Source organism: Corvus brachyrhynchos, unplaced genomic scaffold (assembly GCF_000691975.1).
Source record: "Corvus brachyrhynchos isolate BGI_N302 unplaced genomic scaffold, ASM69197v1 scaffold12, whole genome shotgun sequence".
Taxonomy (NCBI): Eukaryota; Metazoa; Chordata; class Aves; order Passeriformes; family Corvidae; genus Corvus; species Corvus brachyrhynchos.
This window is the reverse complement of record NW_008237885.1, coordinates 222,392-246,810: the sequence shown is the minus strand read 5'-3', so window position 1 is coordinate 246,810 and position 24,419 is coordinate 222,392. Positions and strand designations below refer to the sequence as shown.

The 24,419-nt window shown below is 37.1% G+C and overlaps 1 protein-coding gene across 1 annotated transcript in view; it reads left to right on the top strand.

Moving 5' to 3' along the window:
- The window catches only part of TM9SF2 (transmembrane 9 superfamily member 2), a 54,267-nt gene extending 30,163 nt beyond the window's left edge, over positions 1–24,104 (top strand). Inside the window, exons 6-19 of the mRNA XM_017732596.1 lie at positions 524–651; positions 6,646–6,775; positions 8,344–8,468; positions 9,359–9,470; positions 11,413–11,429; positions 11,569–11,677; positions 11,801–11,933; positions 12,176–12,295; positions 14,485–14,542; positions 15,176–15,335; positions 16,836–16,987; positions 18,017–18,128; positions 18,726–18,897; positions 22,936–24,104. Coding sequence (XP_017588085.1) covers positions 524–651; positions 6,646–6,775; positions 8,344–8,468; positions 9,359–9,470; positions 11,413–11,429; positions 11,569–11,677; positions 11,801–11,933; positions 12,176–12,295; positions 14,485–14,542; positions 15,176–15,335; positions 16,836–16,987; positions 18,017–18,128; positions 18,726–18,897; positions 22,936–23,003 — 1,596 coding nt within the window. The 3' untranslated portion in view covers positions 23,004–24,104. The remainder of the gene's footprint in view (positions 1–523; positions 652–6,645; positions 6,776–8,343; positions 8,469–9,358; positions 9,471–11,412; positions 11,430–11,568; positions 11,678–11,800; positions 11,934–12,175; positions 12,296–14,484; positions 14,543–15,175; positions 15,336–16,835; positions 16,988–18,016; positions 18,129–18,725; positions 18,898–22,935) is intronic.
- The last annotated feature ends 315 nt before the right edge of the window (positions 24,105–24,419 follow it).

Sequence of the window (24,419 nt, the reverse complement as noted above, 5' to 3'; positions counted from 1 at the left end):
GCCTGAAATGCTGTGCAGGTTGTCTTCCCTCTTTGGGATGTGACAAAACCTGATTATTGCTGCTCAGCACTCTTGTTTCTTGGAACCAGATCTGAAAGTATTGCAGCTGTAAAATGGAAGAATTATAAATAGTGTTAGCTAGCTGGTCTTTTCTGGTGACTGAAGCTCTCACATTCTCTTCTACTGAGGTAGTAGGAGAGAAAGTTACCAATTGAAGCTGCCTGTGACAGCATGGCTGCCGTGAGGTCAAATGACTTATCTGGTAAATCATGGCAGAAAACGTGTTTTATTCAGTAACAAAGAGCTCTTGCTGTAGGGCTCCTACTGTGAGCACAGGAGGGGTTTATAGCACACACCAATATAAAAACCTTCTCTGGAGGGTTAATGTACCTAGCCTCTGTAATTTGTTAGGTGTTTTCAGTATAATAGTATAGGCAATGAAATGCATAGGAGAAATTGTTAAATACTGATACAAGACAGTCTGTTAAAACCTTTTTGCTCATGAGTCTTTCATTTTTCTTAGTTCACATTCAACAAGAAGGAGACGTGTAAGTCTGTTTGTACAAAAACATATGATACCACAAAGCCAGAAGATAAACAGAAATTAGACTTTTTGAAAAAAAGTATGCTACTGAATTATCAACATCACTGGTAAGTTGGTATCAAAATTCATAGATTGGTTAGTGTACTACATTGGTGATAATTTAGTTTATAATTTCGTATTTGCAAGTTAATACAGATGGAACACTAGATAGAGGCACTTAATGTATTCCCCTTCTGTTTTTGCAGAAAATGCTATATTGTTTGTTGTCTTCATAAAAAAATTTCCTTCACTAAAAGGATAAGCACTAGGAGCAATGGAAATTAGTCTGTTTTTGAACACCAAGCTTTGTGCTTACTGTAAAATACTGCTGCTTCTTTTCACCTGTAAATGGAGAAATTAGTCCTGCCTTAGCTTGCGAAAAGTCTTACAGGACCTTTATTCTGTTGCTATGATGTCTTTGTTTTCCTTGAGAGCCCTTGCAGTCACCTTTAAATGCTGTGTCCAGGAGACAGGATCAACAGTTCTGAAAGAGTTTTATGCAATGTTTGTTTCTCTTCTATGGATATGGAAGGGAAAGGTGGCCAATGGAAACTATGAAATAATTTTGGGGAACGCATAGACGCTTGGTCCTTCCCTATTCTCTGAGCCTCCCTGTAACCATCTGATTGACCTTGAAGCATGCTGGGGCTCTGTTTCAGCTTGGACATGGAATCCTCCTCTGATGGGCATTAAGGGTGGCAAGGGTCAGCGTGTGTGCTGAATCCCAGGCAGGTTTTCAGTTTCCCAACACTACACCCACATCCGGGAGCTGTGAATCGTTTATCAGCAGGCTCGGTCTTGACACTGGAAATACCCAGCCACGTTATTAGTGTTTATTTAGTGCTTGATGTGTTGGTATGCTCTGCCAACAGCAGCTTCCAGGTGCGAGAGTAGAAGGAACAACTTGGGCATGAGTTCCTGAGGCAAGTCTTTGCAGGGAGTACGTGAGCATCATTAACTGGTGTCACTCAGAGGTATGCCCTAATTCCAAATGTGGGCCTCCTGCTTTATGGGAACAAACGTTTCGGTCTTCATCTAGCTGTATTTAAACTTTTTGGGTATTTTAGTAAAAATGCACGTTGAATGTTGCCACGGTCATTAACTGTTCTTCTGTAATGTCATATTTCATTCCTTCAGTTTTGAAACAGCTGGAAAGGCAACAAGTGCATTTCCTACTGCTCTCGGGAACTGCTATGGGATATCCCTTTGTGGGGATAAACAGTGGTTCACTGATGTAAATATTTCTGGGAATCTCTTGAAAATTAGTGTAATAGGAGCTTTATAGGTTATGTCAGAAAGGTTCACAGGCAATAGTCGTATGTTCAGGTAGGTGAACAAGGAAGTAATAAAGAAACTCTGAAAGGTACAGCTACTTTTGCAGGGATTTAAAGTGTATATGCCTAATGCTAAAATAAGTGGAGCTTCAAACATGCTGGATTTGATTATATTCCTCTAAAATACTGCATATGTTTGTAATATTTGCACCACTTTGAATTTCAGTGATGCATGTGAGTCTGGCATAAAGCTTCAGCTTTAAAAGATTGAGTATGTTTTGGTGTATGAATTAAAAATAGCTTCCCGAGGGTATGAGGCTTGAAAGAAATTAATTTTTTTTAGGAAAGCCCATAATGTAAGCTGATAGAAACTGAAACAGAACTGTGTAAAACTAATCATACCAAAAGGTACTTCAGATTGGTTTGGGTTTTTTCCCCTGTAGATTAAATTGTTTAACAAATATACTTAGTGTATTCAAGTATACTTTTTTTTTAACCAGTATAGCTAACTTTATAAGACTGTTGAGATTTAAGTAAGATATAATTCTGGTTTTCAGTGTGAAAACTTCCCTTGAAATTTAGGTTATTTCTTAGTTATTTTAATGGCATTTCTACTATTTTTTTTTGCTCTGCCCACTGCCCTAGAACTTTAGAATCAGTGGCATGAAAAATCCCTGGTTATGTCCGTTAGTCCTCCTTAGCCACAGCTTCACAAAGTGGCAGTGGCTGGATTTTGTGATTAATGATGCGTGCTCCAGGAATATGGTGCAGAGGTATGTTGTACAGGGATCAACAAGGTAGCATAAGTGAGGATTCAGTAGAGGGTTATTATCCAGCTTCAGTTTATCATGAAATTCCTGGGGAACACAGATGGTGCAAAGTACTTTTAAGGTTTCAAAAGCCACTTAATAAGATTAGGAATTGACATACTGAATTGGACTCAACAGCTATACTGATATCTTGGCTGACAGTGTTCATCACCAGATGTTCTTGAGAGACGTATAAGAACACTGTTGAATAGCATATTTGCTCCACATGTATAATCTCTTCAAGTCATTTTAAATTTGAAGATTAACTGTGAAAAATGATTTGCTACTTAAACTATCAATTTGTTCCGGCATTGCTGCTTGAAGGCAGCTCAGTATGTCTTTGCTGCATAGATGCAAAGGAAAGCCTTTATCCAAACCAAGTTTACTTGCAATATGTTAATGTTGCCTTGTTTTGATTAGGAGATTAAAACTCTAACAAAAGCGAGCAATCTCTCTAGCATATGTTATGGAGATAAAATTTCAAATATACAAGCATAGAATTGTTTAGGTTGGAAAGGACCTCTAAGATCATTGAGCCCAACTGTGTGGTGGGTTGACCCTGGCTGGACACCAGGTGCCCACCAAGGCTGCTTTGTCACTTCCCTCCTCAAGTGGATGGGGAGGGAAAATGTGGCAAAAGGGTCAAGATAAGGGTAGGGAGAGATCACTCATCAACTACTGTCATGGGCAAAACAGATTCCTCAAACTGGGGAATTTAGTTTAATTTATTACCAGTCAAATCAGAGTAGGATAATGGGAAATAAACCCAAATGTTAGAACACCTTCTCCCCACCCCTTCCTTCTTTGCAGGCACAGCTTCACTCCCAGTTTTCACCACTTCCTCCCCCCAGTGGCACAGGGAATGGGGATTGTGGTCAGTTCATCACACAGTCTCTGCCACTCCTTTCTCCTCAGGGTCTGGACTCCCCACACTCTGCCCTTGCTCCAGTGTGGGGTTGCTCCCATGGGAGAGTTTTTCATGACTTTCCCCAATGCAAGTCCTTTCCATGGGCTGCAGTTCTTCATGAACTGCTCCAGTGTGGGTCACTTCCATGGGGTGCAGTTCTTCAAGAAGAGGCTGCACCAGCATGGGTCTCCCATGGGTTCACAAATCCTGGCAAACCTGCTGCAGAGTGGGCTCATCTTTCCATGGAGCCACATGTCCTGCCAGGAGCCTGCTCCAGTGTGAGCTTCCCATGGCATCACAGCCTCCTTCAGGGCACATCCATCTGCTCTGGTGTGGGGTCCTCCATGGGCTGCAAGTGGGTATGTGCTGCCCTGTGGTTCTCCGTGAGCTGCAAGGGGACAGCCTGACTCACCGTGGTCTGCACCATGTGCTCTGCTCCTGTGCCTGGAGCACCTCTTCCCTCTTCATCTCCACTGGCCTTGGTGTCTGCAGAGTTGTACATATTCCCACTCGTCTCTCCCACTGCAGCTGCTGTTGTAAAGGGTTTTTTGTCCTTTTCCTAAGTCTGTTTCTCAGAGGTGCTGCCTCTGGTCACTTATGGGCTTGGCCTTGGCCGGCAGGGAGTCTGTGTTGGAGCCAGCTGGCTCTCGCTCTCTTGGATGTGGGGGAAGCTTCTGGCAGTTCTTACAAAAACCTCTACAGTCCCCTGCCAACCTAAACCTTGCCACACAAACCAAATACAAACATCAACCTAACACTGCCAATTCCACCACTAAACCATGTCCCTAAGTGCCATATCTAGTCTTTTACATACCTCTGCGGTTGATGATTCCATCACTTCCCTGCACAGCCTGTTCCAATGCCTGACCACCCTTTCAATGAAGAAGTTTTTCTAATATCCAACCTGAACCTGCCTTGGCACAGCTTTAGGCCATCCTCTCTTCCTATTGCTAGTTGCCTGGGAAAAGTGACTGACCTCCACCTTGAACATCTGTCACACATTTGTAGAGAGCAATAAGGTCTCTCCTGAGCCTCCTTTTCTCCAGACTAAACAACCCCAGCTCCCTCAGCCACTCATCATAATACCCTTCCCCAGTTCTGTTGCCTTTCTCTGGACAACCTCCAGAACTTCAGTGTCTTTCTAGTGGTGAGTGGCCCAGAACTGGACACTGGATTTGAGATGTGGCCTTGCCAGTGCTGAGTACAGGGGGACAATCATTGCCCTGGTCCTGCTGGCCCCAGTACTGCTGATACAGGCCAGGATGACACTGACCTTCTTGGCTGCTTGGGTTCACTGCTGGCTCATGTGCAATGGCTCTGGAACAGCACCCCCAGGACCTTTTCTGCCAGGTAGTTTTCCAGCCACTCTTGCCCCAGCCTGTAGTGCTACATGGGGCTGTTGTGACCCACGCACAGAACCCAGCACTTGGCCTTGTTGAACCTCATGCCATTGGCCTCATAGAATATGATCCAAAGTAATGAATCTAAATCTGGTATAGCTCCTAATTTGCAACTTCATTGTACCCTGTAGTAGGATGGAAAGGGAGTAGGAATTGGTTGCTGCTGCTGCTGCTACTTGCAACTGCAATAGTCTTTGGAATCTCTTGAAAACCTGGAAACTCTTGTTTTTGTAGGGCCTGTCTTCACCCTTTCTATTGTATCGATATAAACCAATACTGTATCTTATTTCTGCTGGGTAGCTACTGGTAGGGATTATGCAGATCTCTCCATGTTGTGTGGATAAAGGCAGCATGTACCACTGTTTTTAACCACTGTCTGTTAATGTGCTTTAAAAACTAGTGGTAATTTAGAGGCTGTTCCAACATGCAATAGATAAACAGTGCTTTGTTTTTGTTGTCCGAAGTTATAATTCCTATGTTTAATTAAGTGTTTCAAAGTATCTATAAGACACTTAAGTGTAAAGATACTCAGTAGCTTGGTAAATTGGACAAAAAAATCTGTTGCATTAACTTTCAGTGGGATGTCCTTTTTTTGGTTTAGCGATGCACAAAAAGTGGCAGTTGTTCGATGTCTTCATGTATGAAGTTTATTAATATACCATTGAAAGTATACCTTGGGCAATTAATGCTGGCAGATACTGAATTTTAAGTCTTCTTTACATGACATATTTTGGGGACTTATCTTTCAGCTAGTTAAAACACTTCATAAAACATAAAGAAATTGGTTTATGGTCTTCTAGTAGTTCCTTTTATGAAGGGGCAGGATCCTATGTTAGTTACCTTTCTCTTATGTTTAAAAGTATGGTTTTGGTTTTGACATTTGTGCTGTTAGTTGCATGTTAGATACAGTTTGTATCTTAGTGTCCTATGACTTTCTGCAACTCATCATGGGAGTGTGCAGTTCCACAAATTTGTTATTGAAAGTGACCTATAAACCCCCTGGTTTTAGGTAATATGAATGTAAATATTGTGAGGTAATAATATAAAAGCAGCAGGTTTGAAAGTTATTATTTCCCCAGTTGTTTGGTGGCTTACAATTTTTTGGTAATGCAAATCATCTAATCAAAGTGTTGCATACTCTTTGGTAGCTATAAATGAGGTTAATGATCAGGAATTCACTTAAATAGCAAAAAAAAAAAGTTTAAAGAGTGCCATGAAAAATGTCTTTTGCAATGGAAGAGCAGTGAGGAAGCTGGAGAATGAATAATATGTGATGTAGGCATTTTTGGTTTTAATTTTGTGTTTTGTCTTGAACTTGTCAGTTTTAGGTGGTTTAGCAAATTTGATGCTTTTGGCCATTTTTTAAAGACAAAATAATGAAAAGTTAAATTGTTACGACTTTGGACTGGGCGAGTTTTCTGCTTTGGGCTGTTTTTGTAAGGGGTCTTCATGAAACAGTGCACGGAATGGAATGGTGTTGGTTGAAGAGCTACATGCTTGTAACTCGTTTGGAACTTGGATTGGCAATCAGTGCAATTCCATGGGTAGTATTATCTTTGTAGTTAATATTCCAGTAATGAATGTAGCAAAGTTAGATTAATGTTAATCTGGTTTTGTTTCCATTACACTGTGTATTTTGAAAAATTGTGAAGTGTCACTATGCCATTTACAGGATTGTGGACAACATGCCTGTGACGTGGTGTTATGATGTGGAAGATGGCCAGAGGTTCTGCAATCCTGGTTTTCCTATTGGCTGTTATATTACAGAAGATGGCCGTCCAAAAGATGCCTGTGTTATTAATGTATGTTTATGCAATTATATATTTTTAAATATTCCCTTTCTACCAATTTAGAGACTAGCATTTCTCCTGTGTCAGGTTTCTATGGTGAGTCCTTGCTATTTTAAGAACCCATGTTGCATAAAAATAGGCAAGTGTTTTGGTCTGTGCAAGTACCTCAGCTGGAAAGCCTGATCTAAGCCTAAAAACCTTGTCTCTTACGCTGCATAATACAGAAGGGCTCTAAAAGATCAAGGGATGAACGTGCACGGCATTTAGTGCATGTGGAGTCTAACAGTGAAGGAAAGCGTGTCATCCTTCGTTGCCTAAGAAATTGAAACATTTGAAGGCTTGAACTTTACATTTTTGTGGGATAGAAGTGTTTTCATGGAAGCCGGTTTGCGTAGGTGTGTTTGTACCTCTGCGTACTTTTCAAAGGTTTGCTTTCCCTAAAACTGGGAGCTGATGGAAGAAGACATAAGATTTCTGCATGAGCAAAGATTCTCTTGTGATAGACAGATGATATCGTGGTGGAGGTCCAGATAAGTGCACTGAAAGCATTATGGAGATAAGAATACAACAGAAAGTCCAGGAAGTCTTTAGACTACCACAGACCTCTTCCATGGCAAGGTCACTGAGAACTTGGAATAGGTTTTTGGTTTTTTTCAAAATGGTTGGTTTTACTGGATAGAGTTTACCAAAGACAACAGTTTCTGTTGTTGTCAATTTTGTTTAATTGCCTCCATAATGAGTTGGTTTCAGGGACTCCATATGAAAAGATGCATTTATGATCAAACATATAATCTGGCAATATTATTTTAATATTATTTTCGTACTTGCTTTTAATAAAAGGAAAATAACCTTTGAAGGAGTAACTAATGTACTGTAGAAGAACATTTCATTTATGTAACTGTTCTTATAATTGGGGTGATCTATAGGAGGGGTGGGGATAGAACCCTTAAGAGATGCTAACTGAACTTCAGTAGATAGAGTGTTAAATTACTTGTGAGTTTAACAACCTCTTTAGCTGACTAAATTCCAAAGTGATGTTTCCCTTCACCAGAGGTTTGCATTCAGCATCTTGGCCACTGCTTGCCATTCATCCCATTGCCATTCATGCATCTTTGGTTTCAAAGGTGGTTCTGTCACAGAGAGCATTTATTTGCATTGTTTGTCTTGGAAGGTTCTGTTTAATTGCTGAAAAAGATACTCATTGTTTTAAAATAGCTGATGTTTATGAAATGCTTCTGATAACAAAAGTTGTCATAGTTATCTATTCAGTTTGCTGCTTAAATAAAATAGGACATCTTCAGTTAGAGAAATTTATTAATATATTTTAAAAATATTTTAAATTAATTTTTCTACTTTTCAGTTGTAGTAGACTTCTTAGCATTAACTTTTCTAACTCGTGTTTTTAATGCAAGAAGACACTTACTGTCTTTATAATTCCTAATATCTCGCATTCATATTTTAGGAGAACTTCTTGACAGAAAAACTGTATACAGTCTAAAATTCTGTTATGCAGGCTTCTGTCTAAGGCTTTGAGATGTCTGTATTTTTTGATTGTTTAATACAAGCTTTTGTCATTGCAGTCAGAATTTCATGAAAAAGATACCTTTTATATTTTCAACCACGTTGACATAAAAATATATTACCATGTTGTGGAAAATGAAGCTCTGGGAGCAAGACTAGTTGCTGCTAAACTTGAACCAAAAAGGTTGGTAGCTAAAAATAACTTGTCATCAAAAAGTGATCCATCCTAAGACACTTGCTTTGATCTGGGAACCTGCTGCTAGTCAGAAATGTTTTCAGATATGTGACCTGTAGATTACCTCTCCTGTTGATTGATGTGGTGTAGTTAGGACAGTCTAATATCATTTTGTTCTGAATTTGATGGATCTTGGTGCATTTTTTCCTGTTTGGACCAAAAAAATGACAAAATAAAACCTGTAAGTGTTTGTGGGGTGTGGTGTGTGTGTGTGTGTGTGTGTGTATATGTGTGTATGTGTGCATGTAGAACCCTAATTTCCCTACCAGGGAATACTCTGTTTTGTATCAGAATAGGCCACCAGTGCCTGATGCTGGCTTGACTGGAGTGCAAGATTTGATGTCTTCAACAATCAGGGTTTGAGTAGAAAGATTTCGCAGATACACAGAATCCAGAACAACTGATGAGTGTGGCTTTTGCACAGCTGGTGTCTGTTTTATTATTTCTTAGCATTTTGTCTTTCATGGTTTAACTGAGCTGGTTGCATTGTTGGTTCAGTTGAAAGTATTTTTTTCTGACAGAAGTTAGTAATTCTGGTGTTGTAACTTCTTGAGTGTTTTGGAGGCTCATAGCAGTACTAAGACTTCCTTCATTTTTGTTACTCTGCTTCAGAGACTGTGTTCTTTTTAGAAGAGACAAATCTTGTTTAAGAAGTTCAAGTTTCAAAAACTCCTGAGCTTAGGATATGTTCCTCATGTGTTCTGAAATTTATGACACATTAAGAACAATTTTTGTATTTAAGGGAAGAATCCTTGGTATGCCCTTTTAAGATGAAAGAATTCTTTCTTAAGAATGTTGTCAGTGAAGCGGCTTTCATTCTGTGTCTTTTCTTCCTGCAGTTACAAGCATACCCATCCAGACAACCCTGATTGCTCAGGAGTACCTATGGATATAAGTAATAAGGCTAGTGGAGAAGTCAAAATTGCTTACACATACTCAGTTACTTTTCATGTGAGTACTAAGATTTCTGTGGTAGTTACCTCTTAAAATCATGCGTTAATACTATGAATTGTAAAGATGGACAATTAAAATCAGCTCACAATAGTAAATTTGTAGTTTTAAAACTTTATTTGAGCTGGAATGTCAGAGGTGGCTTGGGATTTAACCACATACGTTACAGTTTTGCATACCAACACACAGAGAGTGGATGTGAAACACATATGTGGTTTTTAAAAGAGTCACACTTTCCATGTCTGCCTAGGTTGTCTGGTAGATTATTTTTCAATCCAAGTTCTAAAGTCTGAGAAATTGTGTTTCAGCAATTTATTGTTGTAGGTAGGTTGAAGCTGATCATTTTCTGCTCTCCTGCTGCAAAAGCTGCCTTCTCTCCAAGCTCTTTCTCCCTGCAAAGGAGTAGGAAGCTGGTGTTCTTTGTTCTACTACTCTCTGTTTAAAAGCAGAGAAGCAGTATATCAGGCAACTGCAGGCAGCAGTGACAGCTGAATATATCTCACTCAGCTGACAAACAAGAGAGGGGGGTTTTGATGTTGTTTTTCTGTAAAAGGAGTTTGCTGGACAAACTGTTTCCCAAAGTTTCATACTCTTTCTCAAACTGTTTCCATGTTAGTCTGAGTTCAAAATACAATAAATAGTATAAGAAGTATACTCAGGAGGGATTATATTATGTATATAGTATATAATTATATTTTGAGAACTAATGTATGTATATAATTATATTTTGAGAAATTATATCAGTTACAGTGCTGAAATGAATTTGTATATCAAAAAGCAAGTATTTCTGTCAGAAGTTAGTAATTGAGTGACCTCAGCTTCATATTATTTTATTGTTTCTCCTTAAAAAAATGACATGCCCAGCTGTGTGTGTGTTACTGTCCTGTGGGCAGTGTTACATTAGTTGGAGGTAGTCTTCTGAAATATCATTGGGTTGGCTGATCAGGTCATCTCAGGAAGACAAAAAAGGCAGCTTAGGCAGGAGGGAAAAACACAGTTCTATCCTAGAGTCATTGAAACTGGTTTAGAAACTTGTTGCTTGCTTTGAGACACAGTTTTATTATCTCAGTGAACTAGATATATGATCTTGGCTAGATTTTTTAAGCCACTGCGTTTTTTTCAAAACCTGGCTTTACTGGAAAGCACTCTTGCTTCTGTATGTTATAAATTACTGAAATAACAGCCTGTCAGACACTTAGCCAATTTTATTAATTGATAGTAGTGTTTATAGTTTGTTTAAGATTGAAGCAATCTTCACCTTAACTAGTACTGTCTATTCCTTTTTTCTTGTTTACTCTGAAAAATAAAGAAATGTCCTTTTTGAAGTGTTTCTGATCAATGAATGTTCATTCTGAATAAGTATAATCTGTTGAAATGACTGGAGGCATAATTTGCTTCCATCTACTAACAGCATAAGTTCTGTAGTATTGTCTCCCCACCTGTCCTGCAGTAAAAGCTGTTTGCAATGGGATTGGTAGTTGGTACTGAAATGAGGTTGTATGAAAGCAAAGGATAATTTAGACAGAGCGTGATCTAGAGAGTGAAGTGTTATGCTGGAGACTGTATAACATAGCTTGGTTTCTTGATATGTGGACTTACATGTGCTAAAAATGCATGTTCTTTCATTATTCTGCTAGTCCATTCCAATTCCAGAAGAGCTAATACAGTTCTTGACGGGAGGAAGCACAACTAAATTAATTTGGTAGGCCTTTATGTCTTAAGAAGACACACATGCTCAAATTCAGAAAATATTTTGGTTTAGGTTCTATGGTCAAATCTTATATTTCTTCTAGGTAGCTATTATTAAACAATTCCATGTAAGGCATGGAACTTGAAATTTCAGTTAGTCACAAGATTTAAGATTGCTTTACATGAACATCAACTTTTAAATGTACAGGTTGGATACTGACTGTATCTGAAGCTCATGTGTTTACTCTTTCAGGAAGAAAAAACTATCAGGTGGGCATCAAGATGGGATTATATTTTGGAATCCATGCCTCACACTCACATCCAGTGGTTTAGGTGAGAAGGAAATTTATTGTAGTGAAGTGTTTATACTGCAGTTTGAATGATGATTTTAATTTCTTTTCCTTTTCAGTATTATGAATTCCCTGGTGATTGTCCTCTTTCTTTCTGGAATGGTAGCTATGATTATGTTGAGGACACTGCATAAGGATATTGCAAGATACAATCAGATGGATTCCACTGTAAGTCTAAAATGTAGTTCCTAAAATTCATTTGGAATGTATTTTTTTCAGTTAAATGTGTAGCTGTAACAGGTTATTTAAGATGCAATCTACTGTATTAAAATAGGTGTGTTTCTTTCACAGGAAGATGCTCAAGAAGAATTTGGCTGGAAACTGGTTCATGGTGATATTTTCAGGCCCCCAAGAAAAGGAATGCTGTTGTCAGTTTTTCTAGGCTCTGGCACACAGATCTTAATAATGACTTTTGTTACCCTGTGTAAGTAGTCAAGTGGGGAGGATTTAGTTGAGTGTACGTGATTTTTCACTGCTGACTGTATGGTGCTAGTAAAAATAGCGGTATAGTTTTGTCTAGAAATTTCATAAAAGTCATTAGAAATAGCTGAGCTGATGTAGTAGACATGCAGCTTAATATGCACAGATTTTAAGATAACTGATGTTCAAACATATAGTCTAAAATTTCTAACATAATTTCTAAAATTGTGCATCTCTACTTGACAGTTTTTGCTTGCCTGGGATTTTTGTCACCTGCTAACAGGGGAGCTCTAATGACCTGTGCTGTAGTTTTGTGGGTACTGCTTGGAACTCCAGCCGGTTATGTTGCTGCCAGATTCTACAAATGTGAGTAAAAGTTACTGAAAATGACAAGGCTTAAGTTCATTAAAGTAAATTATCATTACAGAACTGATTTTTATTTTGCAGCACTCTTTGTAGCTTCCCTCAGGGCAACTTGGAGAAACGCACTTACCTTAACTATAGAAAACATATATAGAGCACTAACATAGTTACACTGCTTTTGATGTAATCACGCCCAAAGACCCTGAATTGCTCTTGCTGCTGTGTATTTGTGAAATCAAATACTACTAGTACTAAGGTCTTTACATCTTCACATCAGAGACTTTTCTGCTTCTGTTCCCTATAACTGGGAGGACAATGTAAACCTGCATTTAGTTTTAGCCATCAACGTTGCTTGGTAAGACGCACCTGCCCCCCCAAATTGTGAGCCTCAGTTCTTGCATGCCTGAGATTGTGACCTCTTTTTAGCTAGCTCCCAGGTTTTTTGGAGAATAATGCTTATCAGACTGTGGCTGAAGCGCAGAGAGAAGGATTGTTAGGTGTTCTGTAGTTGTAGAAACCAACCCAGCGGTGTTTGGGCCCCTGACAGGAGTTAGTTGATACTGTTTTCCCTCACTGATCCCAGCTTTTGTTTCAAGACCTGTCTGCCTGCCAGCCTCAGATGGTTTACCCCTGTATCCTCTGATTTATTTTAAGGTGAAGCATGGCATTCCACATACAGCTTGTTTTAATTACCTTACTCAAGATGAAAGGTTTTTTGACTGAGAGAGATGGATCTTTTGAACTACTTTAGTTCTGAGTGTACAGGGCTAGGGAAGGAGTTTATTTCAGAACTTCAGCCTGGCAGTAGATACTGGAGTTCTTTCTTCTAACAATTTTGTAATTTTCATGTGGGGAAAACCAGTGGGAAAAGTGAGTTTGTATCTTGTAGGGAGTTTTTACACAGTGGTAGTGATGTGGTAGTGAACTATTCCTAATCTCCAAGCCAGTTAGATTTAAGCAGAAGGAAATTTTAGTACTAGGAGCATGATTGAGGATAGAATTATTCTTTATATTGTGCTGTATGCTATGTATTTTGAAGGATATTTTGTAGTGTATTAATGGTAAATTGAATCCTGTGTCTTTGGTGGAGATGTAGTTATTAATGATTATATTTCATATTTTACTTACTGGCAATCACTTAGTTGATACTTGAATGTTCTGTTTAACTACTAAGACAGTGAGTGACTGATCCAGAGATATTTTTGTTATAACAGGAAGTGTTATACAATATATATATGTATGTTCATACCCTGTATAGAGCATGTAAACATGAATGGGGTTTTTTTTTATAGTATACAAATAAAGTAATGTGAGACATAAAGCAAAATGCAACTGAAATGGATATCTAGTTTTAAAAATTGGGGTTTTTTTTCAATATTGCATTTAAAAAGTGAAACCTGAATTGAAATTAAATGGTTAATCTTAATAACTGCTGTCACGTTCTACCAAGTTTTTATGAAGAAATAGAAACTTAATTAAAATCACTCTAACCATAATCACTTCTGACTCTTGAAATAAAGAAGCATGTCATTATGGCAGTGCTCAGATGAAATTATCAGCTTCACTGCACTCCAGAAGGATATTTTCATTTGAAAGTATACTGACTAGAATTTTTATCAGCATAGTGCAAATTCGTAAAGATTTTGTTAATAAAGCTGTCTTTGGTCTTTTGGTATCACCACTGCTTAATGCTGCTAAGACTCAAGAAAACATCACTACTTCTGTAAGCGTGTTAGTTCTGACTCTCCTGTAAGACTCATAGGCAAGAATTATTTCGAGAAAATTGTTAAGCTTGGTTTTCACATATTTATGTATCTTTACCTACTGAAACCTGCAGTCAAATGCTAGAAAGCTTAAATTTCTTAATCACGCCAGGTTTAAAATGTTTTTTAAGGACTTAGAAATACTGCAAATCTGTTCCCTCCTTTTAGTAGATAAAGTGGTCAGAGACAGTTTCAGTTGGATACCTTTCCTGACCTTGGTCTGAGACTATTTGCTTTGAAATTCTGTGGTTAAGCAGTAGGATACGGAAATTTAATTTTATTACTGAAGATTTAGTTTATGGTTTTAAATTTGGGCATGATAGCACATTATTTGAGTATTTGCAAGCTAAGTATAACAGGTAAATGGAGTGGAAAATTAATGGTTGAGTTTAATGCATGTTTTAATGTCTGTCAAATGTTTTAATACAGCATTTGGAGGTGAGAAATGGAAAACAAATGTCCTGCTGACATCATTCCTTTGCCCTGGGTAAGTTGAGAATATTGCCCTGATTAACAGAATTAAATTGCTTCTCTGATGTGCATAGCTAATTTTTTAAGTTTCACCTATACAAGTAAATCTTACATTGTCTCTTTATTCTGGAAGCTACAAGAGTATCACGGTGCTTTTGACAAAGATGTTAGTGGCATATCATCCTTAGATTTTTTTTTTTTGTAAGCATTTGTTTACTCTCACCACATGAAAAGGTTGATTAGGAAGAAGCTTTATGATAGTAGTAAGTTTCAGGCCCACTTTTTCATTGTTTTCTTTTATTCTTCAGGCTGTTTCTCTGACCACACAGTAGTCGGTCTTACATAGTGTCATATAATATATAACCACTCTGATAATTTTTTCCACTTAATCACAGCAAGCAGTCTTACCCTGAAGTGTGGTTAAGACAAGCATATATTTGAAACAGCTTAGTTGGAACGTCAGCTCCTGCTGGAGTTCAGTCCCACTAGATTAACAAAGAACTGCTTGTCTGATCTCTTCGTTTTCATATTTTGTGTGTGTCATTTGGTTTTAGCGGAGGTTTGTGCTAAAACAGTGCCATTGTTTTGTCAACGTTACTAAATGTTAAGAAGTATTTCTGTGCTCCTAAGTGTGCTGTGTGTTTTTCAGAATTGTGTTTGCGGATTTTTTTATCATGAACCTCATTCTCTGGGGAGAAGGCTCTTCAGCAGCTATTCCGTTTGGTACTTTGGTTGCTATTTTGGCACTCTGGTTTTGCATATCTGTACCGCTGACGTTTATTGGTGCCTATTTTGGGTTTAAGAAAAACGTAAGTGTTTCTGAGAAGTTGTTTTTTAAGTGTATACATACATGTACATACACAAATATTTTTCTCTGTATAGGCCATGACTGAGGTAGCACCTAAGTTAGTTGCACTGTTGGCTCCAGTTCTGTTCAGTTACTTTAGAAATGCATTAGATATCCAGTCTTGGTATTCCAAGGCTTTGATACATGGCTGGTGGCAGTGATACTTCTCTGCTACGATTTGGGTTATCATTGTATTTAATTGAATGACCGCTACAGATAAATCAGTGATTTGAGCATTTTAATTTTAATTAGCATCTTTTTCATATATTAAAACAAATACTTGACCCAGCAAGCATAAGAGAAAGCAAATTATGCATATTTTGGTTTCATTGTGTATTTCTTGTTCCTGTGTGCCCTCTACACTGAGGATGTTTCCTGATCAGATTGCTGGAGTTCTGTGAAATCTGTTTGCGTAATCGTTCTGTAAATGGCTATCTCTGAATGACAGACATTAATTGGGATTTACTCCTAAACCAATCAATTTTACATATTCTTATGAGGGCTCTTTGTGACCAAACATTTCACAATTTGGTGACCAAATCATTAAATAATGAGATTTTTTTTCTTAAAAACCAGTTTACTGGTTTTTAACCCCACAAACAAATTTCTATATACGTGCAGATACATTTGTGGGTTTTCTCCTGCACAGGAAGCCAGGGTTCCATCTCCCTGTAGATCTCCTGTAATACCTTCAGAGAATGTTGTCTTAGTAGGCTCTTTTAAAGTCAGTTGTATAGTTACCCTGTTTTTCTTAACCAGAATTCAATGAGTTTTTTCTGATAACCGTATTGAAATTCCATCAAGTTCCCCTGCATTGTACTGGTGTGTACATCTTCTTTTAAGGAAGGAAGATTTGATAAGCTAATAAGGCAATGTGGTAGGTGTCACAAAAACTTGAAAATCAAATCAGAAAGGAAGTATCTATTGATGCTTTTGATGTAATCTTTATGAAAGGGGGAAGATGCATAGTAGGCATGTATCTTACAATGCCTTACATTGTTTTCTCCCACCATGCTGATCTATGCATGTGCCTTAAATTAGGATTGAATTGCCAGATTGAATCCTTTCAGTAAATTTATCCTAGTGTGATTCTTGAAGTAAATGCTGAAAAATGACATGCAGGAATTTTTAGAAGGGGAAAGCAGGAGTCTGCACCACCACTATCCCAGCTGAAATGTGGTAAATCAGCTCAGACTCTGTAACAGATGATAGAGAGGCAAACATTAAAAGGGAAGTCAGAAATATGTCACTATGTTTTCAGTAAGAGCTGTCTTTTAGTGAGTTTGCCAAGCAAGTGTTGGTAGCTGAGCTGGGAGCAAAAGCAAATGTAGTGTAGCTGGTATGCACATGCTCAAAACAAAGAGTAGACTTTTTGCCACCACCCATTACAAAGAGAAAGCAAAAAGGTAGTGCTGTAGTTTGACATTTTATTTATTTAACTGTTTGTTATCTTTGTTTAAAGGCTATTGAACACCCTGTTCGCACAAACCAAATTCCTCGTCAGATTCCTGAGCAATCATTCTATACAAAGCCACTACCTGGCATTATCATGGGAGGGATTCTTCCTTTTGGATGTATCTTTATACAGTTGTTCTTTATTCTCAATAGTATTTGGTAAGTTCACCATAATTTGAGTTTTCTCTGTCATAAAAAGTGGTAATTTCTTTTTGAAGGTTTTTCTTCCATATGCTTTGCCAGAATTTTTGAGGATGCAGGGTTACCATAATACTGATTCAGTAAAATTTAAATGCTAACATCTTTTTAATATTTTGTTGTTTCAAAAATACTCAGTTCCTGCGTAGAGAGGTGGCTGTGATATGCTTAGCAATTTACAGCTGACATACTATATTCAGATAGTTTGTTGTTTTCTCATCCTACTCTACTGACTTCATGTGGAAGTGGCTCTGAAGCTGGTATATGGCATGTAACTTGACAGTAGTAAAGTTTATTAAAATAAACTTGAGATTTTTTTGGTGGTTGTTATTAGACTAGAAAAGTATTACTACTCTTGGGAGAAGAAAAAAGAGCCAAGAACAAATTCTTGTGAAATCGTAAAAAAAAAAAACCAACCTAGGAGAGTAATTATTTTAAAAAATAAAGCACTGAATACTAGTCCAGTATAAGTGAACTTTGATGTGAGCTCACTGACAAACTAATCTACTGTGAGGAATTTGTCTTCCTTCTGGCACAATTTAGTTATTGGATCTTGTTAAACTGTTTCTGAACCTTGAATAGGTGCCTCTACCCAACACAGACAGCTACAGCATTTGACATTTCTTGTTATTTTGGAGCTCTGCCCCTTTGATTGAAATGTGAGGTGAAATCCAGGTTCTGCTGAAGTCAGTGGAAGAGGTCACACTGACTTCACTGGAACTGTGATTTCAACATTATGTCTAGTCATTTCTCTCTCTAAAATCACAACCAGGGGCATGCTTTGGCCTTGCTTTCTCAGTGTTTTTAGACTGAGCTGCAAAGGTTCTTATTGTTTAGTTAGAAAATAAATTAGGCAATTGTATGGCTGCACAATTAACAGTATTTCAAAAGGAAGGGGAAATACTTAAGGTGAAGGTGATGTTACTACGTATGAAGAAATAATAATAGCACAATGGCCATTTAAATGATTTTTTAAACTCCCTTTTATAGGTCCCACCAGATGTATTACATGTTTGGCTTCCTGTTTCTGGTATTCATTATTTTGGTTATTACATGTTCCGAGGCTACAATATTACTCTGCTACTTCCATCTATGTGCAGAGGTAGGAAGTACTTCTTATGTTTTCAAACCTGATAACGTTTTAAGAATGCTTAAAAAAGTTTTAATGCTTTTGTAATTGAAAATAAGTATTCCAGAATTCAACATGAACACTATTACTTGATGAGATGTACTTAAACCATGTCTTTAAAAAGTGAAGCAGGCTACTTCTGGCAAAACTTGTAACAAACCCTGCACTGGGTATTGGTGAGTCAGATACGACATCTTTAGATTCTCACTCCCTGTTTTCTGAAGGTGCTAAACTAATCCATTAATTTTGTTCAATCAGAGTCCATTTTGGACATGCCCAGCCTTGGGAAAAAAAAACTCTCTGTGGCTGGAAATAAGTACATCTGGTTTATTTGGGGTTTTAGTATTTTGTCAGTTTGCTATTGACCTTTATCTGGAATTTTGAATGGTGTAATTAAAGCAGTATTGATTATATACAGTTTTTCTCCCTGTAGATAAAAAACCCTACAAAACTTACTCTTGGATAAAGTCATAAGAGAAAAAGTAGCTCTGCATTTACTAGTAGGGTCAGTGGGCTAGAGGTGTATGCAATATTGCTTATACGTTTGTATTTTTTCCTCACTCCTTCTAGGACTATCACTGGCAGTGGCGTTCATTTCTCACTAGTGGTTTCACTGCAGTTTATTTCCTAATATATGCAATACATTATTTCTTTTCTAAACTGCAAATCACAGGAACAGCTAGCACCATTTTATATTTCGGTTATACCATGATTATGGTTTTGATCTTCTTCCTTTTCACAGGTAAGTGTACTGAACCTTAATTTTAAATTTTGAATATGCCTTTAGTTTTGCACAGTAGAATCTGTCACAAAACTGATCTTGATGCAGAATTATAAATTTATGTATGCCTTCGATTTTTTTCCAGGTAGTTGTGTAGCATATTGCAACTATGTGATTACAAATTTCAGTGGAAGACATAAGTAAGGATGAGGAAAAACTACTGCTAATTTGAGGTGTGGCCTGTCATTAGGTCTACAAATATGTGATAAATACTTTTCCAGATATCATTCTTATGAAAATCATATGACAAACTGTTTTTTAAATTGGTTGTCTTTGGAGAAGCACACTTCAAATCACACGTAATCAAGTATAAAGTTATGGTGTCAAGATAAAAACAGATTTTATGGAATAGGTGGAAGAAAGAGAGAGGAGTAAAAGTTGACAAAGAATGCTGCTTTTTTTTTTTTTTTTTTTATTTTTTTTTTTTTTTTTTTTTTTTAAATTTGCTCTCTTCCAGAACGTATTTACCTTTATCCCAATTGCATTGAAGTGGCATGGGAAGCAGACAGAATTTCTCTAACATTTTTTGTATCAGTCATGTCAGAACCTTGTAATCTTCACTGTGAGTGTTTGGAAAAACATCTGTCATAGGTGCTGCATTTCAATTTCCTCTTCAGTAATTGAGATGAGGCCACAAAATGTTCCATTGTTGTCTGCAGTCAGACACAAATAGCCCTTGTTGAGGGTGGAAAAATGGCAGTGAAAATGGAAGAAGTCTCCTTTTAAACTGATGCAAGAAGGCAGGAACTGCCAACGCCTCAAAAAAAATCTTAAAAATTCTGTATTCTGCTCCAGGCAGAATGCAGTCCATCCTTGTATAGTCTACCCTACAGAGCAATACTTCTGAAACTACTTTGAACTGATCAGTGGTTTAGATAATTTCAGGCTGATGATAACTTTTAATGATTCCAAAGGCTTTGATACATATATATGTATAGACACTATATTTTGAGGCCTCCTAGACTACAAAAGGCTTGTCATCAGAGCTTTTAATACAGATCTCACTCTATTAAGTAGAATTTTCATTTCCACTTAGCATAAGAGAACAAAAATAGTGAGAAAAGAGAAAAGAACTGAGAATGATGTTCATTTTAAGTGTAACCGAATATTTCAAAGACATTTCCACTTCAGCTAAGGAAATACTGAAGCTGTTTGCGCACTATGACTGAATGCAGATGATGGTGAACAAGAGCAATGGCCTGCAAGGATTTTCTTGGGTCATTGCCTGTTAAAAGGAAGAATGGGACTTGAGTGCATTATATAATCTCATTGAAAAGTGATCAAGCTGTGTCCCAAAAGTGGTTAGTTTTATCTTCCAGCCTTCATTTTAAGTCAGTCTAATGTGTTTTGGCATTGCTTGCAGATAGTTTGTAATTTATACATCTCTACTTTTATTCACATTTCTGTACCAGTTTACAAGTCATTCTGAATTTATAGATCAGAGATTCTGCCTTCCTTGCTCACTTTTCCTTCTTTCTCACCCTGCTTTTCTCTTAACCTTTACTTCTGCTCTGGGTGTACAGATAGTCTCATCGAACTAAATATCCTAGGATGCATGGTTGTTCAGCTAGAAATGAATGTGTACTGCTGTATGCAGATCAATTTTAAATGCAGTGCAAACTTACAAAGTAGCGTGGAAAATAATTAGGCCTTACATAAGTGTAAGGTCAATTAATTTAGTTTCACCAGCATTTCCAACAGATGTTCAGCAAGTCTGCCTGTAACAGTGAACAGTTTTGCCCAAAACCAGAATTGTGTTTACCCTGTCTCCTTTGTTCACTCTGTTTACTTTGGATGCATGCAGTAATTCTGGAGTGGATTCATTCAAGATAAAGGGGATTTACAATAATCTTCTGTGCTGAGATTTGCGTTAGCTGCCTTTCTGCACCTCAGATATCCATATAATTTCCTTTTTTTGCCTTTACTCTTTCAAGTCAGTCATGTCACATGACATTGTCTAGAGGCATTAAGATGTGTCCAGTGCATCCCCCTTTTCTTTTGCTCATGTGTTCATTTTCAGTTGACCAAGTGGCTGTGCAGCACCTGCCAGCAAATTTTTAGGGTAGGTTCACAAATATGCAAAGAAGACGTGGTTTATTCTCAGCCCCTTTCAGTTGCTTTTTGTGGTGGTCATTTGTTTGTAATTGGGACAGTGGAAATGTAAGTCATCCTGTGCAACTAGAACTAAGTTTTCAGAGCCTGTATGCTCTCTTGGTTTTTTAAATTTTCAGTTTCTGTGTTGAAATTAGGGGAGGATACATGTGAAGTTAATCACACAGAATTGTAAAACACCATGTGCTTAACAATTTTTTTATCTACTTCCCACAAGATTAAGTGCAAATTACCTTTTAATTTGGGGAAATAATCCTGTTTCTTAAGATTTAAGAATAATTTTGTCCATTTAGGTTGATATGAATGTAAAACCAGATATGCTCAGTTCTCTGAGATTTACTGAAGTGCTCTGAGATACGGTTTTACAGAAGAAATCAGAGGTGCAGGGTAAGGGACAGGCAGTTCTCCATTTTTTTAAACAAAAGAACATATTAACAATTTAGCAAAAACTGCTCCCAAAGGCAACTGACTTCCCATGTCAGGATGATCAAAAAGCTAAAAAGAAAAAGTCATAATTGTTGTATTAAAACTATTCTGCTCCTGCTTACTCATCTGTTAAAAATTGTCAGGATCGGGAGGCAGGGTTTTGACGGTGCCCTGCTGCTATGTCGGTGTAACACATGCTTCAGGCACTTGCATCCATACTGCATTCCAGGTCATTGATCAGACTCAGCAGGCAGAATACCAGGAGCTACATGACAAATCTTTGATTCACAGCTGGGATCACAACTACGTATCATTGTAAATGAGTCACTTAAACATCAGTAGCTTAGCAAGCGTAAAGTGAAAAAAAATTACCATGATATCATTCATGGGTCCTTTCAAGCTTTCATAGAGAATGAGTTACCACACAACTTTTGTTGTCCCTCTTATCTGATCTAAAATAAAGGAAGGTTTTTTCTTCTAAAGAACTCCCTTGATACTTGTGTAAGTTAAGGATATGATTTTAGAAGAGGTACTTGGACAAAAATCAGATAATCTTCAGGGCTTTATTCCTGTCCTAGTTTTTGTGGGAAATTAAGGTTCCTGTAACAGGTGTTCTGAGCTCATATTGTTTAATCCAATATCATTCTGATTGAGACTGAATTTTGATATAATCCAGTTAGATTAACAAAGCCCAACTATATTAACTATTTCACATTCAAAATAATATTTTTGTTAAAAGTTTCTTTTGGAGTTAGACAAAGAGAAGGGATGAAGCAGTTTTTATTCTGCTAGAAGGATGATAAGTTATCAGGGAAATAAATTTTAGTTCAAATTCGTGTGAATGTTTTGACGTAAGTATTTCAGTAGTATTTATTGTTAAGGTATGCAACACACATGTTTTCAGTAGGACTACAAGCTGGGTAGTAACTACACTATGGTTTGAAATTTGTATTAACTCAGTCTATGGAGACATAAAGGTAGTGCTCTAGTTTTCCAAGACCTTAAAGTATTACTAAATAATGGGGACTCTCTTTGATGCTGTTAGTTTAAATGGTTTATTAAACATAATAACAATATTCTGACAGCTGAGCAGATCAGATAAAGTGTGTGTGAGTAGTCACTGAGAAAGGGTGAAATGGAGCAATGTGAAGGAAGTGGGACTGCAGCATACTGGAACAACAAGAACAAATATGTAAGACAAGTAACACAGAAACATCTTACAACTAGAGTCTGCCACGTGATCTGTTCTATGGTCCTGAAAATAATGAGATAGGTTATAGAGTAGTTGATGCCTTTAAGGGCCAGGTACTGTCTGTAACTTTCCATTATTTGATCTGATTGATGTACTGAAGACTAAGGACAGCAGATCACATATACATACATCCTGAGTTATAAACTACAGAGAGAAATTAATGTCTCCTGTGTCAGTATTCTAAAATGTAATTTTTTTTTCTCTTTTAGGGACAATTGGATTCTTTGCATGCTTTTGGTTTGTAACCAAAATATACAGCGTAGTGAAAGTTGACTGAAGAAACCAATGTAAAGAATTAACACAGAAGAGGTTTAATCTTCATTAACGTAACTTAAAAACCCTGGTCTCATTGATGAACTTGAGCTTTATCAGAAGTATTGGCTTCCTATTCTTTGAGAATGATACTGAAATGCACCTACTTTTCCACTAACATGTTTGTATTGTGACTTAATAACCTGTTTTCATTCAAACCTTAATGAAGATCAGAGTTACAATATTTATGCGTTTGTAAATACAACTATACTTTAAAAGAAATGTTAAATTCTAATGGCAGAATAGATGTGGCTGTATTACACAACTTAATGATACTTCTGATCAAAGTACAACTGTAAATAGGTTTTTCTAGCTTGGTAGGTGGGATGAATTATTTTTCTTTGAGGGAAATGAGAACTTTTTATTATGCTAACTTTGAAGGATGACTCTTAAGAAGTGTTGCTTTTAGTCTGGATGTGATTTTTATTTTTTACTGGTGTTACGTCCATAAATACTCTGATTTCTGTGAGTTAATTCGTTTTGGTGTTCTTGGCCTTTTAAACTATGTGCCTCTGAGTCCTGGAATTTATAAATTCATAATCTAATAAACGTTGTAAAAATGTCTTCATTGACTTATTACATATTATAAGTTCATAAAAATATGTAAATACAATTATATTGAAGACATATGCTTAAAGATTGCATAGAGTATTTTATGGCATTTTCTATGGTTTAATATATATTGACACACCCTTAGATCTGTAAGAAATACTATTTGTGCTAAATAGCTATAACATGGACATGTGATTGTGGTGCATGAGAACTAAATTATACACATTTAACAAAACCACTCTGCAGCATTAATCCAGTCCTTAACCCAGACACTTTTCCAGAGATTGCTATGGAGTTGTCACTATGTTGAGAAGATCTTACAGTGCATGAGTCAGCATTCTCTGCTGATCTTGCTTTTAGATCTCGATGATGCATATTCTATAGAGCAACTATTGCTGACTGTACTTCATGTAGGTTAAAAAATAAAAGAAAATTACTATTTTTGCCTTATATTAAGAGACTAATGTCAATTTTGGATGACTGGCATTAAACCTATATTTGCCTTTTTTTGGAATTGGAGCATTTTGTTCAAACCTTGTTTCGGTAGTTTTAGACTCATAACACAATTTGGCTTTTAGCATGTTCTCACAAACCTGGTAAAATTTTATTTTAAATTAAACTTCATGTACCAGTTGCCATTCATAAGGTTGGGGGGGTTTTATTCTTAACAGTTTACTTTTCTAAAGGACTTTAACCTAATGATGCTTGAATATTGGACCCAATAAAAATATCCTTGTTTAAGGTAACTTGTCATTATTAACCTCCCAAAAGTTGGCACGTAAAGGCTTCAGGAGGCATTCCCACAACTGCAGTGCTCCACAGCCCTTCC